Raw genomic sequence first — 25,900 nt, forward strand, 5'->3', positions numbered from 1 at the left:
TGATTTTTTTAAATAAATCACACTATATTCTGGTTGGGGCACTTCAGTATCCATCATCAAGAGTGACTCGGTAGCCCCACTACTGACCAAGCTGGTTGAGTCCGGATGACATATCTGTCAAACTGACCCTGGAGGAGTTGGTGAGGAAACCAACAAGAATGTACTTGACCTCCCTCCAACCACTCTACATGTCATAGATGTAGCTGTCCATGGACAATATTAATGAGTGTTCACTAGAAAGTTCTTGTAGAGATGAAATCTAATCCTCATGCTGAGTTTACTAACCATTGTGTTGTTTGGCACCTCTACTACATTAAATCTGTCACCTCAACTTAGAAAGCATGAGGCATTGTGTGTTAGTTGCAGCGGTAGACTTGTACTCAACAACAAATTGTAAAGTCGTGGCTTGACACATATTTCACTCTATTTTTCACTTTTCACTGTTGCAGGTTAGCATACCAGGCTTACCTAAAATAAGATATGAAGTTGGTGAAGTAACAACAGAGCATTCCCAAAAGTGCAGAGTGAGATTGACAAAATTTAGTAATCCCCATACAGTAGGTCAGATCAGAACTGCAGTCTTGCCACAGCTAGCCATGTTGGTGGACAATTAAATAAATAAGTGTGGAGTGAGACTTCATAAATATTCACATCCTTAATGATGTCATATCCCAAATATGATTCCACAAACACAATCCTCAAGCACTTGCAAACTTCTTCAGCCAGTTCTGCTGAGTGGGTGATCCATCTTGGCCAGTTCAAGGTTCCCATCATCAGTCTTGAATTAATTGAACTTACTGCACATTATTATCAAGAAATGACTGCACTGGATACGGAAAAGGCTGCTGGCCCTGACAGCAAGTCAGCAATCATACTGCAGCTTTGTGTTCCAGAAGTAGCTGCACACCTAGCACAGCTGCATTATTGGTATTCATCTGACAGTATGGGAAACTAAACAGGTATGCCCTATCCATTTAAAAAAAGAAATCCAATCTGGCCAATCATCACATGCCTACTCTACTCTCAATCAGCAAAGTGGCAGGAATTAGTGGCATGATGTGGCACTTGCATAATAATAACCTGCTCAGTTTGGGTTCTGCAAGGGCTATACAGCTCCTAACATCAAATAGTCTTATTTGGTCCAAACAAGAGAACAAAGCGCTGAACTCTACAGTCGATGTGAGCTTGACTGCTGAATGTGGTACCAAAGGGCCAGAGCAAAACTGAAAACAATAAGGAATCTGAAATTAGGAACTACATTGCAAAAGAAGTGTATTATTAAAGGAGTATATGGCTGATTAATCTAGGAGAGATAGACAAATATCTGCCAGAGAGACTGAGAATCTCTAGAATGTGCCTAGGATAGTTTCCTAAAGGAATATGTCTTAGTTGCATCAAGGGGACAGGCAATATTGAATCTAGTATCAAACAATGACCCTAATATTAGAGATCTAGTTGTTTGAGCATTTGTCAAATAGTATTCATAACATGATCGAGTTTTATATAATGTTTGTAAGAGATGAGCAAAGATTCGATATTAGAATGAGAGATAATGGGAACTGCAGATGCTGGAGAATCCAAGATAATAAAGTGTGAAGCTGGATGAACACAGCAGGCCAAGCAGCATCTCAGGAGCACAAAAGCTGACGTTTCGGGCCTAGACCCTTCATCAGAAGCAGTTTGTACCTATTCGCTTCTCAAAAAAGGCAACATCCAAAGCGGTTGGGGACAGTATAAATTTAAAAGGGAAGGGCTTGTAAAAATTTAAAGAACAGTACAAATCCCATAGAATGGTACAAATACAAATACAAGAGTGGCAGAAAAGGATTGTGAAAGGCAACTTTCGAGGAACGTAAGACAATAAGAAATTTTATTCCTTCTAAAGGGAAAATGGTTCATTAAGAGTACTGTTGGCCCACTGAAGGCTGAGTTGGGGAGATATTGTCAGTGGGGAAATGACAGATATACTGAACAATTGTTTTGTTTGTTTTTCATAATAGAAAAGAAGTCCCAAAGAACAGGATCAGAGACAGGGCCTAAATAAAATTAACTTAAATAAATCTTCAATAATGGGGAAATTAATGGAACTGATGAGTGACAGATCCCTAGAGTATGATGGCTTCCATTCTCAAGCGTTAAAGGAGATAGGAGAGTACATTGCCAATACCCTAACCATAATCTTTGAGTTCCCTGGATTCAGGAGTTGTACCTCTGGGTTGAAAATTTGCTCTTTAAGAAGGGTGAAGGGGAAATCAAGGAATTACAGACCAGTTTGCCTAACATTTGTGGTGGGGAAATTGTTGGAGTCAATAATCAAGAATAGGGTAACTGATCACTTTGGTCAGGGCAGGGGGTGGGGTGGTGTTGAAATGCCTCATTTAGACATGCAGTTGGTAAACAGCGTTGAGTTCTCCCAAGGTGTTTTGTTTTATATAAGACAAAAGAATCAGACACATAGATCTAGAAGACTTCAGTTTTGCTTTCAGTTAGTTGAGTAAGGTTTTGCTAGCTTGATGAAAGCTTGACTTCTCTGCTGGTAGTATGTAGTCTTAGACAGAGAGGCTTCCTCTTAAAAAGGGCAGATTGTTTCTTTTGACTGGACTGGAGAGCATGTGAGAATAATAACTGGCTGAATTACCTTTGCCAAGGGTATGTTCATGGGATACTGCCTACTTTGGAGCAGTTGATGATTAGTGCCTCAGTAATATTATATTATCTTTAGGTGTTTCAATTGAGTTATGCTTTTTTTGGTTGTATTTTAACTATGTTGTAAGAATCAAGTGTGTTTTGATTGAAGCTCGGTGGTGGACCAATCGAATCGTATCTGAAACTCAGCACCTTACAATTGCCTTTTAAAAGATGTGCAGGCTAAACCCACAATATACTTGAGGTGTTTTGGTCCACCATTTAGAAGGTACAAAGTTAAATACAGTGGATGCCCAATGAGATTTGGAGGATGTAGATAAAATTCTTTAAAATGCCATGAGCAGGTAAATGCAATAGTTAATGAGACTAGTTGAATGCTGACCTCCAGATCTAAAGGACTGGAATATAGACATGTAGATGTTATACTGCAATTAAACAAAACCCTAGTTAGACCCCTTTTAAAGTACAGTGAGCAGATGTAGATGCCACACCTCAGGAAAGATGTTTTGGCCCTAGCGGGAGTTCAGTGCAGGTTTACAATGATGATACCTGGATTTCAAGTGTTAAGTTACTATAGATTTAGACAAGTAAGACCTTTTTTATGGTCTAGAATTTGGAAGGTAAAGAAGTGATCTAATTGAGGTCTTGAAGATATTAACAGAGAAAGGCTAAGATAATATAAATGAAGCTGGAAAAGCGCAGTAGGTCAGACAACCCTCAAAGAGCAGGAAAGTCAACATTTCGGGCCGAAACCCTTCTTCAGGACTGGGAAGGGGAGCCCAGAAATAAATAGGAGGTAGGTGGGATGGTAATAGGTAGATGTAGGTAGGGTCTTATCGTGTTTGGTCAGTGGGAAGGGCCTAATGGATAGGTGAATAGGAAGGTGGACAGGTTGGGTCAGGTCATGGAGTCGAGGGAGAGGGCTGGACATGGGGTAAGGCTGGGGGTGAAGGTATTTTGAAGCTGGTGAAGCCAGTATTGAGGCCATATGACTGTAAGCTCCCAAGGCAAAATGTCAGGTTTGTTTTTCCAATTTACATTTGGCCTCACTCTGACAGTGGAGGAGGCCAAGGATGGACAAGTCACCAGGATGTGTGAGGGGGAATTAAAATAGATGGCAACCGGAAGGTTGGTTTGGTTGGTGCATGCAGAGTGCAGATGCTCCACGAACAGTCTCTGAATCTGTGTTTGGTGTCCCTGATATAGAGGAGTCCACATTGGGAGCAAAGGATACAAAAGATCAGGTTGGATGAAATGCAGGTGAATCTCTGTAATATCTGGAAGGATTGTTTGGGACTTTGGACTGAGATGAGAGGGGAAGTGTAGTGGCAGATGTTGCAGGAAACGGTACCAGGTGTGGTGGTGATGTTGGTGGGGAGTTAGAGCTGACGAGGGAATCACAGAATGAACAGTCCATGCAGAAAGCAGATGGGGTGGGGAAGGAAATATCTTTTTGGTGGTGGGTTCTGATTGTAGTGGTGGAAGCGTTGGAGAATCACACTTTGGTTTCAGAGATGGGTGAGGTAGTAGTGGTATTGAGTTGCAGAAGTAGGATTAATTAAAAAAAATGAGATTTGTGCATTGTTGAGAAGGCCACATTTGCCCATTGATATTTACTGTTGAACTGACTGGTTTGTTACTTCGGACAGCAGTTAAGAGTCAATCACATTGCTGTGGACTTGGAATCATGTGTTGGCCAAAATGGGTATGGATAGCAGATTTTCTCCTTGCAACGATGTTTGTAAACCAGATGGTTTTTTAATGATAATGATAATTTCGCAGTCACGATTTCTAAGATTAGCTTTCAATTCTAGATTTTATGAACTGAATTTAAATTTGACCAACTGCTGGAGTAGATTTGAACTCATCCCTCATACCATTAGTCTAGACCTTAAGATTACTAATTCGGTGACATTACCACTGCTTCTTCATCACCACCTGTGCCTATGCTAATTAGATCACCATTATCAGCTCAGATCAATAGTAGAGGAAATGGCTAGGATGAATTTTCTTTCCTACATGAAGTGATGAGGAACTCATCCCAGAATATGCTCCAGGCTCCTCTGAAATTGAAGCAGATTGGGCGGTAGGATTGGAAATACATTAGCTTTCTTTATTATTCACCATGCCAACTGAGAAATGTGTGCGTTGTTTCGCATGATCAATTCTTTCTGATTTCAGGTCCAGAAATTATTGTATCCAGAGCCTTGCCACCAATTTCATCCAAAAGCAAAGGTCATCTGGTAAGTTAGTGCTGTAAAACATTCACTTGCTTTGTAATGCTTTTGTAGAATCACCTAACTAATTTTATTTTTGATTTTGAGTTTTTGTCTGTTTTTGCCAGAGTTTTGTTTTTCTGATCATAAGACCAAAGATAATTCATGAAAACATTAGGTACTGTCAGTGATAACATCAAAAAAGCATGATCAGGCGATCCTGTTTTGAAAGTTGAGTCATTTCCATGGAAGTAAGTTTAATTGTAGCTAATAATACCATTCAGCTTTGTGGTTCCACTAGTTGTTTTGTCACACCTTGATAACTTCGAATTCTATTTGGTCATTACTATTTTTAAAAAAGAAAGCTGTAAAGAAGCATGAAAAATTGCCTCACACTCAAGTAAAATGCAAAAGAGGGTAGCATGAGGAACTGTGCTGTCAAACTCAAATCAAATAGTTCAGATATCCTGCCATTTGCTATGGGCCACATTGAGCAAAAAGACATGGTAGAGTTTTGGGGAGTAAACCATGTGCCATTTGTACTAACTTCTGGTCCCTAGGTCCTGCATCTAATCTGTGTCACCAGCAAGACAGCTGGTATATTAGATAACAAAATGTGAAGCTGGATGAACACAGCAAGCCAAGCAGCATCTTGTGCTGCTCAGATGCTGCTTGGCATGCTGTGTTCATCTAGCTCCGCACTTTGTTGTCTTGGATTCTCCAGCATCTGCAGTTCCCATTATCTCTGGTATATTAGATATCCTTTTTTTTAGGGGGAACTGGCAACTGCTGGAAATGAACATTGGATTAATTTAAATATTAAAACAAAATCCGCTTTGAGCCTTTGAGCAAATGTTGAAAATCACAGAAGGAGTAGCAGAAACTGTCAACCTTCTCTAGAACGTATAACATAGAACATTACAGCACAGTACAGGCCCTTCGGCCCTTGATGTTGTGCCGACCTGTCATACCGATATGAAGCCCATCTAACCTACACTATTCCATGTATGTCCATATGCATGTCCAATGACGACTTAAATGTACCTAAAGTTGGTGAATCTACTACCATTGCAGGCAAAGCGTTCCATTCCCTTACTACTCTCTGAGTAAAGAAACTACCTCTGACATCTGTCCTATATCTTTCACCCCTCAATTTAAAGCTATGCCCCCTCGTGCTCACCATCACCATCCTAGGAAAAAGGCTCTCCCTATCCACCCTATCTAACCCTCTGATTATTTTATATGTTTCAATTAAGTCACCTCTTAACCTTATTCTCTCTAACGAAAACAGCCTCAAGTCCCTCAGCCTTTCCTCCTAAGACCTTCCCTCCATACCAGGCAACATCCTAGAAAATCTCCTCTGCACCCTTTCCAAAGCTTCCACATCCTTGTTATAATGTGGTGACCAGAACTGTATGCAATACTCCAAGTGCGGCCACACCAGAGTTTTGTACAGCTGCAGCATAACCTCTTGGTTCCGGAACTCGATATCCCTATTAATAAAAGCTAAAACACTGTATGCCTTCTTAACAGCCCTGTCAACCTGGGTGGCAACTTTCAAGGATCTGTGTACATGGACACCGAGATCTCTCTGCTCATCTACACTACCAAGAATCCTACCATTAGCCCAGTACTTTGCCTTCTGGTTACTCCTACCAAAGTGCATCACCTCACACTTGTCCGCATTAAACTCCATTTGCCACCTCTCATCCCAGCTCTGCAGCTTATCTATGTCTCTCTGCAACCTACTGCATCCTTCGTCACAATCCACAACTCCACCGACCTTAGTGTCGTCTGCAAATTTACTAACCCATCCTTCTACGCCCTCATCCAGGTCATTTATAAAAATGACAAACAGCAGTGGACCCAACACCGACCCTTGTGGTACACCACTAGTAACTGGACTCCAGGATGAACATTTCCCATCAACTACCACCATCTGTCGTCTTTCAGCAAGCCAATTTCCGATCCAAACTGCTATATCTCCCACAGTCCCATTCCTCCGCATTTTGTACAATAGCCTACTGTGGGGAACTTTATCGAACGCCTTGCTGAAATCCATATACACCACATCAACCGGTTTACTCTCATCTACCTGTTTGGCCACCTTCTCAAAGAACTCAGTAAGGTTTGTGAGGCACGACCTTCCCTTCACAAAACCGTGCTGACTATCCCGAATCGAATTATTCTTTTCGAGATAATTATAAATCCTATCTATCTCTTATAACCTTTTCGAACACTTTACCAACAACTGAAGTAAGGCTGACTGGTCTATAAATACCAAGGTTGTCTCTACTCCCCTTCTTGAACAGGGGAACCACATTTGCTATCCTCCAGTCATCTGGCACTATTCCTGTAGACAATGATGAGTTGAAGATCAATGCCAAAGGTTCGGCAATCTCCTCCCTGGCTTCCCAGAGGATCCGAGGATAAATCCCATCCGGCCCAGGGGACTTATCTATCTTCACCTTCTGAAGGATTTCTAATACCTCTTCCGTGTGAACCTCAATCCCACCTAGTCTAGTAGCCTGTATCTCAGTATTCTCCTCAACAACATTGTCGTTTTCTAGAGTGAATACTGTTGAAAAATATTCATTTAGTGCTTCCCCTATCTCATCTGACTCCACACATAACTTCCCACTACTATCCTTGATTGGCCCGAATCTTACTTACATCATTCTTTTATTCCTTAAATACCTATAGAAAGCCTTAGGGTTTACCCTGATCCTATCCGCCAACATCTTCTCATGTCACCTCCTGGCTCTTCTGAGCTCCCTCTTTAGGTCTTTCCTGGCTACCTCGTAGCCCTCAAGCACTCTAACTGAGTCTTCACATCTCATCCTAACATAAGCCGCCTTCTTCCTCTTGACCAGAGATTCCACCTCCTTTGTAAACCACGGCTCCCACCCTCTACAGCTTCCTCCCTGCCTGACAGGTACATATTTATCTAGGGCACACAGGAGCTTTTCCTTGAATAAGTTCCACATTTCTAATGTGCCCATCCCCTGCAGTTTCCTTCCCCATTCTATGCTCCCTAAATCTTGCCTAATCTCATCGTAATTGTGTAGAGTGTGGAGAAACAGAAGTGCCCACCTGTATTTGGTGTTTGTCTCACTCCGCCATGTACTGGAGTGTACCACCAACCTGAAGTGATGATTGTTGTGAGAATCTTTAATCTCAGCTTTACCCTGGCCCACCAGAAGAGAGAACCTTATAGTTTATCAAGATCTTGCTCCAGAGACCATTTAGAGCAGAATTAAAGCCTTTATCAAGGCAGGGGGAAGGGTATGTGGATGCAGGTAGGGGATTTCAGAATGTGGCTGAAGAGCTTCAGCACAGAGAAATGCTATATGACCTACTCCATATTTAATGCTTGTAGCTTCCACCATCTGCAGTCCTTATTGTCTCCCAAGGCAGAACTGAAACTAGTTTTAGGTATTTATCATTAGTAGGGGTTATAGAGGCGATATTTTGCTTTCTGGGAAGATTTGAAATGCTCAAGCTAAATTTCCAAAATCTTGTCTGGAATTTGAAGCCTTTTTTGTGATGTGCTACAGTTGGTAGTTACTATTATCACCAATCAATTATTGAAGGTTGATGTTTACTTTGTTATTTTCCCATCGATACCAGTCTAGCCCTTTAAAGCTGCAAACACCTGGCTTGTCGACATACAATCAAGAACTATGGTTAATGTGCCGCTTTGAACCCAACAAGTCCACAGGTATGATTATCCAAATAAAGGACGTTATTTTTCCATTTAGTTTGATTATTCACAAATTCATGATGACCCCAGACCTCAAAATTTAGAATCAAAGAATTGTGCAGTACAGAAAGAGGGCCTTTGGTCCATTGTGTTTGCACTGACAAAAAAAAATAGTCTAAATCTACACTCATCCCACTTTGCAGCATTTGACCCATAGCCTTGAATGATATGACATCTCAAGTGCTCACTTGGTTGCTAGGATGTTACCTGAATTAGAGAATATGAGCTATAAGGAGAGGCTAGAAGACTACGGTTGTTTTCTCTGGAGCACCAGATGCTGAGGGGAGAGTTGATACAAGTCTATAAAATTTGTGAGTTGGAAAGATAGGGTTGACAGTCAGAATCCTTTTCCCAGAGCTAAAATGCCTGACACCAAGGGGCATGCATGTAAGGTGAGAGAGGGAAAGTTCAAAGGAAATATGGGGGGCAAGTCTTCTTGGAGAGGGTTGGGGGTCTGGAATGCACTGCTAGGAGTGGTTGTGGAGGCAGATACAATAGGGGGGTTTAAGGGGCTTTTAGATAAGTACATAAATATGCCTGGAATGGAAGGATATGGACCAAGACTAGGCAGACAGGATTAGTTTAATTTGAGATCATGTTTGGCACAATATCATGGGCTGAAGGGCCTGTTCCTGTGCTGCACTGTTGTATGTTTTTCAAGAGTGTGAGATATCCTGCCTCAATCACCCTCCCAGGGCAGTATGTTCCAACTTCCCAGGCTCTGGGTGAAAAATGTATCCTCAGATCCGCTCTAAACCTCCTGCTGGTCACCTTAAATTATAGTCCCTTGTTTTTGACCATTCAACTAAGGGGAACAGCTGTTTGTTATCCACCCTGTCCATGTCCCTAATATTCTCATACACCTCAATCAGGTTCTCTTTCAGCCTTCTATAAAGAAAACAATTTGAGTTTCTACATTGCTTAAACAACTCTATCCCAGTCAACATCCTGGTGAATCTCCTCTGCACCTCACCCAGTGCAATCATTTTCATTGTTTATAGAGTCCTGGAGATATGCAACACAGAGAAAAGCCCTTTGGCCCACCACATCTGTGCCGAGCAAAAGCAGCCAGCTCGCTGTTACAATCCCATTTTCCAGCACTTGGTCCATTGTCTTTTATGCCTCAGCATCACAAGTGGAAATCTAGTTACTTTTGCTTCTGTTCACTCCTGGGACGTGGATGTCATTGCCTGGTCAACATTTATTGCTAGTCCCTATTTCCTCTTGAGAAGGTGGTGGTATGTCGCAGTCCATGTGTTGTAGGTCGACCCACAAGGTCCTTGGGGAATTCCAGAAATTTGACCCAGCAATTGTGGAGGCATTACAATATATTTCCAAGTCAGGATGGCGAATGGCTTGGAGTGCAACTTGCAGGTGGTAGTGTTCCCATGCAACTGTTGCCCTTGTCCTGCTAGATGGAAGTGATCGTGGGTTTGGAAGGTGCTGTCTAAAGATCTTTGGCGAAATTTGTTCTTCTAAAACTCGAATGATCCCAATCTCTAAAATGTTGTGAGAGGATTTCTGCTTCTACCACCCAACAGGCAGAGAGTTCCAGATTCCACAACACTTTGGGTAAAAAGGATTTTTTCTCATAGCTCCTCTAAACCTTCTGCACATGACTTGGTTGTTTTTGCCTCCAAGGGTGAAAATTTCTTCCTGTCCACCATATCTGTGTCCCTCATAATTTTATACATCTCAATCATCTCCCAGCTCAATCTCCTCAACTCTAAGGAAAACAACTCTGATCTCTCTTCGTGACTGAAACTCTGTAGCCCAGGCAACATCCTAATAAATCTCCTCCACACCCACTCAGTTGTTGTGCTATCCCTTATATAATGTGAATTCAAGAACTGCGCACAACACTTGAGCTGTGTCCTAACTGACGTTTTATAGAGTCCTAGAACATTCCTGATCATAAGTATCCAATATGCCTTAATGAGCACTTTATCCACTTGGCCTGCAACCTTAAGGAACTGGTATGCATGCACCTCTGTACATCCCAGGTTTTAACTGCTCATTATCCCTTGCCTTGATGGCCTTGCCCAGGTGCATCATCTGAGATTTATCTCTTTTGAATTCCATTTTTGATTCATCAGCCCAATTGATGAACTCCTATTTTTTTTTGCAGTCTAAGGCTACCTTCCTCACTAATTACCATTCCACCAATTTTTGCATTTGTGAAAATATAATCTACTAATCAACCCTCCTATATTTGAGCCTAAATCATTTATTTAAAACACAATTATTAAGGGCCTGAACACTGATCACTGCGATTTTTAAATTATTATTCAAAGCGCATCAGTGCAGAGGGATCTAGGTGCCCTTGTGCGTGGGTATGCAGGTTCATTATATAATAAGAAAGGCAAATAGAATCTTGGCATTAATTGCAAAAGGATTATAAAAGTATAGACATGTTGTTATAATTATTTAAGTATTGGTGAGACCACATCTGGAATATTGTGCCCAGTTTCCTTAATTGAGGAAACATGTGGTGGCACTGGAGATGGTTCAGAGGAGGTTCACCAGATCCATTCTGGGAATGAAAGGAATATTGAAAGAGTGGTTGAATAGCTGGAGTTCAGAAGAATGAGGTGGGGGATCTGATTGAGGTACATAAAATGCTAAGAGGGATTGATAAGGTGGACATTGAACAGATGTTCCCTCTTGTGGGACTGTCTTGAACAAGAAGCCATAGATATAGAGTGAGAAGAAGTAGGTTCAAAACTGAGGTGATGAGAAACTTCTGTCTGAAGTGTGTGAATCTGTAGAACTCACTAGCCCTGAGTGCAGTGGGGGCAGCATCAATTAACAGATTCAAGAAAGAATAGATATCTCCCTTTTTATTGGAAATCTAAAGAGCAATGAGGAGCAGGCAGGAAAGTGGAGTTGAGCCCATGATAAGATGAGCCATGACCATGTTGAGTGGCAGAGTGGGCTCGAAGGTCTGAATGGTCTACTCTTGCTCCAAATTCCTGAGAGACCCTATTTGGCACAGACTTGCAGTAACACAAACACCCTTCAACAATCACCGTCTGATTCCTGCCTCTCAGCTAACTGTTGACCCAGTTTGCTAAATTTCCTTGGATGCCTTGGGCTCATCTTTCCTATTAGTCTGCCATGTGGGACCTGATCAAAAGCCATGTTGAAATCCTGAATAAAACCAAACTTCACTCTTCTTGATTAATCCTTGTCTTTCCAAATGCAGATTAAGTAAGTCCCTCATAACTGTTTCCAATACTTTCCCACCACTGGGATAACAGGGTGGGAGCAGTTTGCAGATAGTGATCGTTATCTCCATTGGAGTCAACATTGTTATAGAAAAGGACAAACAGGGCCTGAATTTTAAGTTCTGGATGGGGAATGACGAACTTTAATAACATCAACTATATTTTGGCCAGAGTGGACTGGGAACAGGTACGTCTCTGAATGGGCAGAAAGCATTCTGAAGGGAGAGGGTGAACAGCCAGAGGTAGTTGTATGTATTTGTTCTAACGACATAGGTAGGATGAGAGACAAGGACCTGCAGCAGCAGTTCAGGGAGTCAGGTAGAAAGTTAAGGAACAAGACCTCCAAGGTTGTAATTTCAGATTTATTCCCTGTGCTGCGTGTCAAAAAGGGTCCCGACGTGAAACATTGCTTTCCTGCTCTTCTGATGCTGCCTGACCTGCTGTGTTCCTCCAGCTCTACACTGTTGTTTCATGTAAATAATAGATGCTTAAAGTAATTACGCTAATAGTTAGAATCAAAAGGAGGGAACCTCTACTTACTGTGGCATTGTCAGAATCAGCCAAAAAGCCAAGAGCAGTGAAGAGTTTTTGATTTAAGGAAGAGAGTGGAAAAGGAGAATTGAAAATATGAAAATTTGAAGAGTGAGTAGAGTTTGTCAGACGAGCAATTTGTAGACCATGAAGCTGTTAAAACAACTCGATAATTTGTGCACATGTGCTTCTCTCTGAAGTTTATCAATTTAAATTTAGGGCTTTAAGAAACCTTCTTAGATGTTGGAAGTTAAAGATTTCGTTGTATGCAAGGTGTTAAATGCTTTTGGTCAGAGGCCAGTCACTTTCTAGTTGGTTTTATTTCAACCAACCAAAACATAAAACCCTCTTTTCTTTGTCCGTCCATCTTTCCTTTGCACAACCCTCACCCCCAATTCTTTTGAGTGACTCTTTATATATATTTACACACACTCTTCTGTAAAACCAAAAATCAAATTGAACCAACTTAAACAAAAATCAAACAACTCATTAGGATACTGTAACAGAAAAGAGAACTGAGGGATATGCATTTTAATAAACTAATTAGTTCACAAAAGTTGTTTGTCTTGTTACCTTAAAGTCCCAGGTATTTTAGATTTTTTTTAAACAGGATTAAATGCTAAGAAACCTAACCACATTTGGAGAATTTGCAACAGAACAAGAAATCTTTGAAGGCGATCATGCGTGTGGAAGCATTTCAAAATAGGCTTTCCAGTAAATCTTAAAATTTATTCAGATGAATGTCAGTGATTTAGACATGTAAGAAGTATCAGTTGTGGTCAACTCGTAATGCGTAGGAACATTGACGCAGGAGTCAGCCACTTAGTCCTTTGAGCCTGCACTACCACTCAATATGATCATTGCTGATCATGCAGTCTCAATATCCCAGTCCTGTCCACTCCCCATACCCCATGATCCTTTAGCTACAAGGTCCACACCCTGCTCCCTCTTGAATATATCTAATGAACTGACCCCAACAGCTTCCTGTGAGAGAAAATCCCATAGGTTTGCAAATCAGGGTAAAGAAATTCTTCCTCACTTCAGCCCTGAATGGCTTACCCCTTATTCTTGGACTGTGACTCCTTGTTCTGCACTTCCCCAGTATGGGAACATTGTTCCCACATCTAGCCTGACCAGCCTCATCTAGATTTTATATGTTTCTATGAGATTCACCTCATTTTTCTCTATCTCAGACACTATGATTCTATGAGCAGACAGTTATAGGGATGTTCATTTCTGGGATGTCATATGTATCTCCTGCAATGAAATCTGAATCAAAATGTCTGTTCAATTTATCCACCATTTCCTTAATTCCAAATCTTTAGTGGTGTATTCATCTCTTTAATTTTATTTCCCTTCTGCCCTTTTGCTCATGGCTCAGGTAATAATGCATTGATTATTTCATCTGAGATTCTCCTTTTAATTTGATTCCTGGCTGTTAATACTCCGAGGTTCCAACAACATAGAAATTACTGTGTGGACCACTGGATCCTCCCTGTCCCACCACAAATTCCTCTCCAAGGCTTAAACACCACACAGGGACCACACAGACTGCTACACCATTGGGACTTCTGCTCTCATCTTTGGAGAAACACTGTGTATCCTGGACCACACTGTCCCTTTCTCACACTACATTCCTAACAGATTTAACCCTACCAAATGGCTTCCTTCACCATAGTGCCTTGCACAGTTCTGTCATTCTCTCTACAGACCCTATTTTCAGCCATATAGGTACCAAGATCTTCAATCCTGTTGGAAAACTGCAAAAGCTGAGACACCTCTACTCTCACTTCCTCAATCTCCTTACCTTCCTCACTCATTGCGATGCCTTCCTGTCACTACCCACTGACCAAATCAGAGATTTTTATTGTAAGGCACGTGACGGCCGACCTCCTGGAACAAAATAAGACTCTAAAGTTAATAAATTGCCTGAATTGTACAAGATAAACAAATAAATACTCACCAGCCAATCACTGTGATTGTGCTGTGACATTACACTTTTTAACTTATGCTTCCAAAATGATCAGACAAAGACTGGGCTACAGCCATGGTTAGCTGTTTAATGGACTCTTTGACTGCTCACGCACTGTTTAATGAACATTCTTGATTACACCTGCATTGTTTGATGGCCTTGTGAGCCTGCTTGCTGGGCTGTCATGGCTGATCTCAAACTGTTGAGTGGATTCTCTCTGGATCCGTTTTTCATGTGCTGTTTAATGTGCTATCTTGGCCGCCCTAGTCATTGACTGGGTGTGCTATTTAACAGACAGATTTCAAGGAAGATTAAATCAGGGCAAAATTAAATCACAGAATATTTCTTGGCACAATAGCTAAACGTTGTGCTAATTAATAGATTCATAGAGATGTACAGCATGGAAACAGATTCTTTCCAAATCATCCATGACGAGCAACTATCCTAAACTAACCTAGTCCGTTTATCAACATTTGGCTCAGATTCCTCCAATTTCTTCCTGTTGATATACCCATCCAAATGCCTTTTAAATGTTGTAGTTGTACAGGACTCCACCACATCCTGTGGCAGTTCATTCCAAACATGCATCCATCCTCTGCGTAAAAAAGTTGCCCCTTAGGTCCTTTTTAAAAGCTTTCCCCACTTACCTTAAACCTATGTTCTCTAGTTTTGGACTCCTCTACCCTGGAGAAAAGGCCTTGACTGGTCGTCCTATCCATGCCCCTCATGATTTTTATAAACTTCTATAAGGCCATCCCTCAGTTTGTGACACTTTGGAGGAAAATACCCCAATCTACTCAGCCTCTGCTGTCGTGTCGCTCAAACACCCGACCCTGGCAATATCCTTGTATATGTTTTCTGAGCCCTTTAAAGTTTCACAACATCTTTCTTAGCTCGGAGACCTGAATTGAATGTGGCATTCCAAAAGTGGCCTAACCAATGTCTTGCATAACCGCAACGTGACCTCCCAAGTTCTATACTGAATGTACTCACCAGTAAGGCATGCATATCAAATACCATCTTCACTACCTTGTCTACTTGCAATTCCAATCTCAGGGAAGAATGAACCTGCGCTTCAAGGTCCCTTGTGGACCTTGCCATTAAATGTACAAGTCATGCCCTGATTCGCCCTACTAATATGCAGCACCTCACACATATGTGGATTAAACTCCATCTGCCACTCCTTAGCTCATTGATCATCTGATTGAGGTCCTGTTGTACTCTGAGTTAACTTTATTTGCTGTCCACGACACCACCAATTTTGGTAGCATCTGAAAACTTCCTAACCATGCCTCCTCATTCTCATTCCAAGTCATTTATATAACTGATTTTAAAAAAAGCAGTGGACCCAACACTGATCCTTGCAGCACAGTGCTGGCCATTGGTGTCCACCACCCTCTGCTACCTTCTTGCCAGTTTTGTATCCACATGGCTAGTTTTCCCTGTATTCCACCTAATCTAACCTTGCTAACAAGTTTACCATCTGGAACTTTGTCAAATGCCAACTGAACTCCATGCAGACAACATACACTGCTCTGCCTTCATCAGTCTTCTTCGTCACCACTTCAAAAAATTCAATCAGGTGAATGAGACACGATTTCGCCTACACAAAGCCATGTTGATAGGGCTGTAAAGAAGGCATATGGTGTGTTGGCTTTCATTGGTAGGGGAATTGATTTTAAGAGCCACAGTGTTGCAGCCCTATAAAACCCTGGTTAGACTATGCTTGGAATATTGTGTTCAGTTCTGGTTGCCTCATTATAGGAAGGATGTGGAAACTTTCGAGAGGGTGCAGAGGAGATTTACCAGGATGCTGCCTGGACTGGAGAGCAGGTCTAATGAGGAAAGGTTGATGGAGCTAGGCTTTTTCCATTGGAGCGAATAAGGATGAGAGGTGACTTGATAGAGGTGTACAAGATGATGAGAGGCATAGATAGAGTGGATAGCCAGAGACTTTTTCTCGTGGCGGAAATTACTTACGAGGGGGGCATAATTTTAAGGTGATTGGAGGAAGGTATAGGGGTGATGTCAGAGGTAGGTTCTTCACACAGAGAGTGATGGGCATGTGGAATGTGCTTCCAGCAGTGGTAATGGAGTCAGATACTTGTAGAGACATTTAAGCGACTCATAGAAAGGCAGATGAATGATAGTGTAATGTAGGGTATGCAGGGTAGTTTGATCTTAGTAAGAAGATAGGTTGGCACAACATCATGGGCTGAAGGGCTTGTACTGTTCTACGTTCTACGTTCTCATCAGCCCTAGCCTTGCCAAATGCGTGTAAATCCTGTCTCTCAGATTTCCCTCCAACAACTTGCCCACCACTGGTGTCAGGCTCACTGGTCTATGGTTCCTTGGTTTTTTGTTACCACCTGTCTTAAATAATGGCATACCATGTTAGCCAAGCTCCAGTCTTCTGGCAACTTAGTCGTGGCTATCGATGATACAAATATCTCAGCAAGGTGCCCAGTAATCCCTTTTCTAGCTTCCTACGAATTTCTAGGGTATACTTGACCTGTTCCCGGGTTTTATCTGTCTTTATGTGTTTTAAGATATTCTGAAGAAATGAAGGCTGTATTCGAAGAGGAAGTTAGTAAATAAAAAAAATCTGAAAACATGAAAGAAACTGGGTGAAAGCCCACTCAGCAAAATAAATGGGCTGAACAAAAAGGATGGAAGAGCTCTCAGAATGAGATGGATTGAAAGATGATCTAAAGTCACTGAACTGATGTTTTAAAAACAGTTCACATTACAGAAGAGGAAGTTCAGGTGGTCTTGGAGAATATAAAGGTTGATAAATCCTGGAACCTGATGTAATGTATCTCAGAACATTGTGGGAAGTAAAGGGGGATTTACGAGACCCCTTCCAGCCATGTGGACCCCTTGCATCATCTATAACAAGGGGTGAGGTGCCTGAAGACTGGAAGGTGTCTAATGTTGTATCTTTGTTTAAGAAAGGTTGTAAGGAGAAACCAGGGAGTTATAGACCTGTGAGTCTGACTTTGGTTGTGGTTAAGTTGTTGGAGGTGATTGTAGAAGATAGGATTTATGGACATTTAGCGACACAAAAATGATTCTGTCCCTGTAACCCAGCATTTCCTGTGGCTAGTGCACCTAATATACACACCCCTGAACACTCTTTGGTAATTTAGTATGGTCATTCCACCTAACTTGCACATATTTGGATAGTCAGCATGGTTTTGTGTGAGGAAAGTTGTGTCTGACAAACTTGATTGAGTTTTTTGAGGAAATTACCAAAAAGATTGATGGCAGAGGAGCAGACATTATTCATGTGGATTTTGGTAAAGCCTTTGTCATGGTTCTGCATGGTAGACTAATGAGTAAAGTTAGATCGCATGGGATTCAAGGTGAGCTTGCTGATCGGATACATAATTGGCTTAATGGTAGGAGACAACGTAATGGTGGAGGGTTGCTTTTCGGATTGTTTCACAGGCATTGGTTCTGGGACCTCTTTTGTCATTTATATAAAGGATTTGGAAGAGGATGTACAAGACATGGTTAGTAAGTTTGCAGATGACGCCAAAATTGGTAGCACAGTAGACTGAAGAATGTTTCCTAAGATTACAGAGGGACCTTGATCAAATGAGTCAATGGGCTGAGAAATGGCAGATCGAGTTTAATCTTGATAAATGTGAGGTATTGCATTTTGGTGCAAGGGTAGGGATTATATAATTAATGTTAGGACCTTGGACAGTATTGTAGAACAGAGGGGTGCTGGTACATAACTCTTTGAAATTTTTGTCACATATGGTTAGAAAGGTGTTTAGCATGCTTGCCTTCACTCCTTAGCCCCTTTGAGTATAGGGTTTGGAAAGTCATGTTGATTTTGTACAGGACACTTGGGAGGCCTCTTCTGGAATACTGTGCCCAGTTCTGGTCAGCTAGGAAGGATATTATCAAGCTGAAAAGGATTCAGAAGAGATTTACCAGGTTGTTACAGGGTACGGAAGGTTTGAGCTGTTAAGAAAGGCCGGATAGGTTAGGACTTTTTTTCACTGTAGTGTAGGAGGTTGAGAGGCAATCTGATAGAAGTATGTAAAATAATCATAAGTGTAGATAGAGTTAAGGGTAGTTGTCTTTTCCCTCGGATGGAGGATTTCAAGACGAGGGGGCACATTTTTAATGTGAGAGGAGAGAGATTTAAAAAATACATGAGAAGCAAATTTTTTTTCCACAGGGTGGTTTGTCTGTGGAATGAACTTCATGAGGAAGTGGTGGATGTGGATACAATTACAACTTTTAAAAGATGTTTGGATAAGTACATGAATAGGAAATGTTTGGGGGGGTATGAGTCAGGAGCAGGCAGGTGTTAAGTTTGGAATTATGTTCGGCGTGGATTGGTTTGACCGAAGGGTCTGTTTCCGTACTATATGGCTATATGACTATCATGTTCAAACTAAGTAAGTGCATGGAACGACAGTAGTCTGACTTGAAATATCAAATATCAAGTTGACCAAGCCTGCCCCTAGTAAATTGCTGTACTGTAATGACACCGGGGCAAAAATAAAGGCCAAAAAGTTTTCATTTTCACTGACTTGGAGATATCGTTGTATCTTTTGGCAGGGCAAGGCTACCAACTCAGAATTCCTAGAGTGTGCCAATCTCATCAACATTGATCTTTATTTTCTAATCAATTCGTTGAGATGTTATTACACATTTCTGGAATACATGGCACTTGAATCGGGCTTCTGGTCCAGTGATATGGACACTGCCATTGTGCCACAGCTCAATTACATCTGTGTAGTTATCAACCTGTTCAGAGATGTTATTACACATCTTTGGAGCAAGTAGGACTGGAACTCACTTCTAATAGTATCATTGTTAAAGCAACAAGAGCTGCATTGGCTGTACTACATTGATCAGATGAATGGGATCGTACACCATTCTGTTTAATGAATTGCACACTTATCCCCTCCCTACCTCCCCACCTACACTCACCTCTACAGGCTCCATCCCCACCCCTTTAACTTGTCTGTTTCTTCTCCAGCTATCTTCTCCTCTATCCATCTTCGATCCGGCACCCCCTCTCTCCCTATTTATTTCAGAACCCTCTCCCCATCCCCCTTTTCTGATGAAGGGTCTAGGCCTGAAACGTCAACTTTTGTGCTCCTAAGATGCTGCTTGGCCTGCTGTGTTCATCCAGCTATACACTTTGTTATCACCTGAGTCATGACCTCCTGGATATCTGTTTCTCTGGTACAAGAGTATTTGCAAATGAGATTTGAAGATGGCAAGCATTGACGTGAGAACTGGGAGGTAGTTGCTGCTGATTATGACCTCCTGGAGTCTAAATATTTGGGAGAAAATTGCCCAAGGCAGTTAGAAACTGAAAAGTTCAACTGATCAAAACAGGAGCCCATAGGAAATTAAGGCCAGTGAATTTGCACCACTCAAACTCACAGTTGTACTCCACACTAAAAGCAGCAGACTGCCATGCCAGGATAACAAAGTGTGTAGCTGGATGAACACAGCAGGCCAAGCAGCATCTCAAGAGCACAAAAGCTGACGTTTCCGGCCTAGACTCTTCATCAGAGAGGGGGATGGAGTGAGGGTTCTGAAATAAATAGGGAGAGAGGGGGAGGTGGATCGAAGATGGAGAGAAAAGAAGATAGGTGGAGAGGAGAGTATAGGTGGGGATGGGATCGGCCAGTCCAGGAAGAACGGACAGGTCAAGGAGGCGGGATGAGGTTGGTAGGTGGGAAATGGAGGTGCGGCTTGAGGTGGGGGGGGGATAGGTGAGAGGAAGAACAGGTTAGGGAGGCGGGGATGAGCTGGGCTGGTTTTGGGATGCAGTGGGGAGTGGGAGATTTTGAAGCTTGTGAAGTCCCCGTTGATACCATTGGGCTGGAGGTTTCCCAAGCGGAATACGAGTTGCTGTTCCTGCAACCTTCGGGTGGCAACATTGTGGCACTGCAGGAGGCCCATGACGGACATGTTGCCTAAGGAATGGGAGAGGGAGTAAAAATGGTTCGCGACTGGGAGGTACAGTAGTTTATTGTGAACCGAGCGGAGGTGTTCTGCAAAGCGGTCTCCAAGCCTCTGCTTGGTTTCCCCAATGTAGAGGAAGCTACGCCGGGTACAGTGGACACAGTATACTACATTGGCAGATGTGCAGGTGAATATCTGCTTACTATGGAATGTCATCTTGGGGCCTGGGATCAGGGTGAGGGAGGAGGTGTGGGGGCAAGTGTAGCACTTCCTGCGGTTGCAGGGGAAGGTGGTGGGGTTGGAGGGGAGTGTGGAGCGGACAAGGGAGTCATGGAGAAAGTGGTCTCTCCGGAAGGCAGACAAGGGTGGGGATGGAAAAATGTCTTGCGTGGTGGGGTCGGATTGTAGATGGCGGAAGTGTTGGAGGAGGATGCGTTGTATCCGGAGGTTGGTGGGGTGGTATGTGAGGACGAGGGGGATTCTCTTAGGGCAGTTATTGTGGGGGCGGGGTGTGAGGGATGTGTGGCAGGAAATGTGGGAGACATGGTCAAGGGCGTGCTTGACCACTGCAGGGGGGGAAGTTGTGGTCCTTGACGAACACGGACATCTGGGATGTACGGGAGTGGACTGCCGCATCCTGGGAGCAGATGCGGCGGAGGCGAAGGAATTGGGAATAGGGAATGGAATTTTTGCAGGGGGTTGGGTGGGAGAAGTTGTATTCTAGGTAGCTGTGGGAGTCGGTGGGCTTGAAGTGGACATCACTTTCTAGCTGGTTGCCTGAGATGGAGACAGAGGTGCTCAGGAAGGTGAGGGATGTGCTGGAGATGGACCAGGTGAACTTGAGGTTGGGATGGAAGGTGTTGGTGAAGTGGATGAACTGTTCGAGCTCCTCTTGGGAGCAAGAGGCGGCGCCAATACAGTCATCAATGTAACGGAGGAAGAAGTGGGGTTTAAGGCCGGTGTAGGTGCGGAACAGGGTCTGTTCCATGTAACCTGCAAAGAGGCAAGCATAGCTTGGGCCCATGCGGGTACCCATGGCCACCCCCTTTGTCTGTAGGAAGTGGGAGGAGTCGAAAGAGAAGTTGTTGAGGGTGAGGCCGAGTTTGGCTAGGTGCTTGAGGGTGTCTGTGGAGGGGGTCTGGTCGGGCCTGTGAGACAGGAAGAAGTGGAGGGCCTCAAGGCCATCTGCATGAGGAATGCAGATGTATGGGGACTGGACGTCCATGGTGAAAGTGAGGTGTTGGGACAAGGAATTGGAAGTTCTGGAGGAGGTGGAGGGCATGGGTGGTGTCTCGGACATAGGTGGGGAGTTCCTGGACCAAGGGGGAGAAAATGGAGCCCAGAGAGGTGGAGATGAGTTCAGTGCGGCAGGAGCAGGCGGAGACAATAGGTTGGCCAGGGCAGGCGGGTTTGTGGATTTTGGGAAGGAGATAAAAGCGGGCGGTGCCGGGTTGGGGAACAGTGAGGTGAAAGGCTGTGGGCAGGAGGTCCCCTGAGGTGATGAGGTCATGGATGGTATTGGAGATGATGAATTGGTGCTTGGGGGTGGGGTCATGATCAAGGGAGCAGTAAGAGGTGGTGTTGGAGAGCTGGCGTTTGGCCTCGGCAATGTAGAGGTCAGTGCGCCATACTACAACTGTGCCTCCCTTGTCTGCGGGTTTGATGGTGAGGTTGGGGTTGGAGCGGAGGGCTGCCCATTCTGCGGGGGAGAGGTTGAGGCGGGTTAATGTCTCGACAGCAGTTGGAGATGGAGTTTATGGAGGGAGAGTTAGGCTCCCGGTTAAAGAAGTGAGCGTGGAGGTGAAGGCGGCGGAAAAACTGCTCTATGTCCAAACGTGACTGGTATTCGTTGATGTGTGGGTGGAGGGAGACAAAAGTGAGCCCCTTGCTTAGGACTGTCAGTGGGAGGTCTGGGAGGATGGTGAGGATTCGACAGGGCCCGGTGTGGCTGTCTCCTCTGGGGCTGCTGGCTGTGGAGGCTGTGGGCGGAGCGATGAGGTCATCAGCTGTGGGTGGGGTTCTGTCAGCATTGGCTGTGGGCGGGGTTCTATCGGTGGTGAGCGGAGTGCCGCTGTCTTTGGTTGTGGGCGGGGTTCTGTTGGTTGTGGGTGGGGTTCCGCCGACACCAGAGGTGGACGGTGTTCTGTCGGCGGCGGGCGGCAGCTGCAGCGGTGAGGGAGATGTTTGTGGTGTTAGTTCTGGAAGTGGACTGCCATACCAGGAGCAGTTTAGTAATACATGTAAAACAAGCTTTGTTAATTAATTAGAGTACAACGGAAAAAGATGAAGCAAATGTGGGAAAGGTTTTAAATTTCAAAAGCATGTGACATATCTTGTACTTTCACAGTCTAAAAGGTGGTAACTTAATCGATTTGAATGTTCAAAATGTGCAAGGAAATTCATTCAAGATGATTTGCTTGTAGGGTTTTGAACCTATGCATGGATTCAACTGTGAGTTCACACATGCATATTACAGATTATGCTTGTAATTGCTGTATCCAGACAATTCAGCAATCACAATGGCACTTCATGAGCCATTCATGTGAGGGACCTGATAGATTCCTGACTGGTAGTATGTCACCTTGATGTAATTTGAAAATACAGCTGTGTCTTATCTTTGGGATAATGTATCAAAATAATGTATATTTAATGTATATTAAATTTCACTTTGATTTATTTTTCAGGTGAAGAATTCAGGAAAAATATCCCAATGATGGTTGCAGTAAGTGGAGTCATGCAAGACACCAGTGTGCCAAACATCAGAGTGGATGCCCACAATCATACCCGGTCACTACATTGTACAAATGTAAGTTGTTGTAACCGTCATGGATAGTACTTTTCGTTAAACCATGCCAAGATTATTATAAATATTTACATCTCAAATTCTCAAAAATGAGAGTTGTGTTGCGGTCTGAATAACACAGCCAATTCATGCAGTACTATTTCTTCTTCGCAATTTTTAAAATTAGAATCCCTACAGTGTGGAAATAGGCCCTTTTGGCCCAACAAGTCAACACTGATCCTTGGAGCTACCCACCCAGACCCAACCCCCTATAACCCACCTAATCTACATATCCCTGAACACTATGGGCAATTTAACATGGCCAATCCACCTAGCCTGCACATCTTTGGACTGTGGGACAAAACCGGAGCACCTGGAGGAAACCCAAGCAAACGTGGGGAGAATGTGCATATTCCATATAGACAGTCGCCTGAGGGTGGAATTGAACCCAGGCCCCTGGCACTGTGAGGCAGTAGTGCTAACCACTGAGCAACTGTGCTGCAATGAGGTTTAAATTCAGTCCGAGCCATACAGTCATAAAGCACTACAGCATAGTAAAAGGCCTTTTTGGCTCATTAAGTCTGCACCAAACAAAAATAATTTTTCAGAACTTGGTTCTTAGCCTTGGGTGCCTTGGCATTGCAAGTGTACATTTAATAATCCTTAAATGTTATGAGGGTTTCTGTCTTTACCACCCTTGCAGGCAGTGAGTTCCAGATTGCCACCATCCTCTGAGTGATGAAAGTTTTCCTCACACCCCTCCTAAAGGTCCAGCTCCTTACCTTAAATCTATGTTTCCCAATTAATGATACCTCAACCAAAGGGAAACGTTTCTTCAATCTACCCTGTCTTTACTTGTCATAATTGTATACGTCTCAATCATCATAGATCATAGAGTCCCTACAGTGTGGAAATAGGCTGTTTGGCCCAACAAGTCCACACCAACCCTCAATGTATCCCACCCAAACCCATTACCCCAATAACCCACCTAATCTATACATCCCTGACAATTATGAGCAATTTAGCATGACCAGTCCACCTAGTCTACACATCTTTTGTCTGTGGGAGGAAACTGGATAAAACCCATGCAGACATGGGTGGAGAGAGCATGCAAACTCCACACAGACACTCGCCTGAGGGTGGAATTAAACTTGGCTTCCTGGCACTGTGAGGCACTTCTGGTAACGACTGAGCCACCATGTGCTTACAATCATGACCTCCTTAAATCTCCACTGTTCCAGGGAAATCTATCCAATCTGTCTTCCTAAATTAATCTCTCCCATTTAGACAATGTCTTGGTAAATTTCCTCTGTACCGTCTGGCACAAGCCTATTCTTCCTATAATGTAGATTCGAGAACTGCACACAAATACTGTGGCCTGAAGTTTTACATCTTGTTTCAGCAGCACCTCCCTGCTCTCAACTCTGCACCTCAGCTAGTGATGAATGCAAGTATCCTATATGCCGCCTTAACCACTTTGTCTCCTTGTCCCATTACCTTAAGTGACCAGAGGACATGCACACCAAGGTCCATCAAGTCCTTTGTGCTTCCCAGTGTCCTACTGTTCATGTGTATTCCCTTGCCTTGTTTGTTCTGCCCAACTGCGTCATCTCACATTTATCTGGACTGAATTTACTTTGCCACTGACCAGCCTGTGTCTTTCCATCTGTGTCCATCTATTTACCATCTCACCAATTTCTGTATCATCCACAAATCTACTGATCAACTCTCCTTTATTCAATCCTATAGTGAGTTTATATACCACTAACAGCAAGGGCTGTAACACTGATTCCTGTGGAATCTCACTGGACACAGGCTTCCAGTCACAAAAATACCCCTTGAGCATCACCCTCTGCTTTCTGCTCTCAGCCAATTATGCTTCCAATTTGCCAATTTCCTGACATTGCCTTGGCTCATACCTTTACTATCAGTCTCCCATGACTTTATCAAAAACCTTGTTATGAAGTCCCAAGTAAACTACTTCAAATGCATGAAACTCATCGACACCTGGTCACCTCTTTGAAAAGTCCAATCAACCTCTCCCTAGCAAAACCTTGCTGACTGTTCTTGATTAATCCCCATTTCTCCATGCAATTCTGTCCCTCAGAATTGCTTCCTCACCATTGAGATGAGACACTCTGGTTTGTTGTTTTGTGGTTTATCTCTTGCTCTCTTCTTGAATAACAGTATTGCATTGGTTGTCCTCTGGCCAAAGAGGAATTGAAAATTAATTGCTAGCTCTCCTGCTATTTCCTTCCTTAGCCTCACTCAACAGCTAGGGATGCCTTTTATCTGGACCTGGAAATGTATCTACTTTGAAGTCTAACAGACCATTCACTATCGCTGCTGTTACTCTGCTGATTTCTTTCAGTATATTGCAATCCTTTTCCCTGATTTCTGTACCCCCACATCACTAATGAACACCAACACAAAAGAAGTCTACTTACATCCTCTGATTTCATGTACAGATTACCTCTGTAGTTTTCATTGGACCATACTGTTCCCTTGTTATTCTTCTATCTTTAAGTACTTACTAAAAAAAACTTAGGCCTTTCGATTACTTGCCATTATCCTTTCATACCCCAATTTGTTCTCTTAGCTTCCTTTTTAAATTTTCCCTTGCACATTCTAAACTCCTTTGAGGCTTCTGCTGTTTTGAGCTCTTGGTGTCGACCAAAAGCTTTCCTTTTTCTCTTTATCCAATCCTGAATCTCTCTTAATGTTCAGTGTTCGCTGGATTTATTAGTCCCATCCTTTACCTTGAAAGAAAAAAACCTATTGATCCTTTACGCTTCTTTTCCTTCTTGAATGCGTCCC

General features: G+C 43.1%; 1 protein-coding gene across 4 annotated transcripts in view; it reads left to right on the forward strand.

Moving 5' to 3' along the window:
* The window catches only part of tmem181 (transmembrane protein 181), a 180,895-nt gene that overhangs the window by 51,098 nt on the left and 103,897 nt on the right, over window positions 1-25,900 (forward strand). For all 4 annotated transcript variants that reach the window (XM_048535701.2, XM_048535703.2, XM_048535702.2 and 1 more), the window contains 3 exons: window positions 4,828-4,889; window positions 8,493-8,583; window positions 22,986-23,107. In XM_048535701.2, coding sequence (XP_048391658.2) covers window positions 4,828-4,889; window positions 8,493-8,583; window positions 22,986-23,107 — 275 coding nt within the window. The remainder of the gene's footprint in view (window positions 1-4,827; window positions 4,890-8,492; window positions 8,584-22,985; window positions 23,108-25,900) is intronic.

Source organism: Stegostoma tigrinum, chromosome 9 (assembly GCF_030684315.1).
Source record: "Stegostoma tigrinum isolate sSteTig4 chromosome 9, sSteTig4.hap1, whole genome shotgun sequence".
In the NCBI taxonomy this organism is placed as follows: Eukaryota; Metazoa; Chordata; class Chondrichthyes; order Orectolobiformes; family Stegostomatidae; genus Stegostoma; species Stegostoma tigrinum.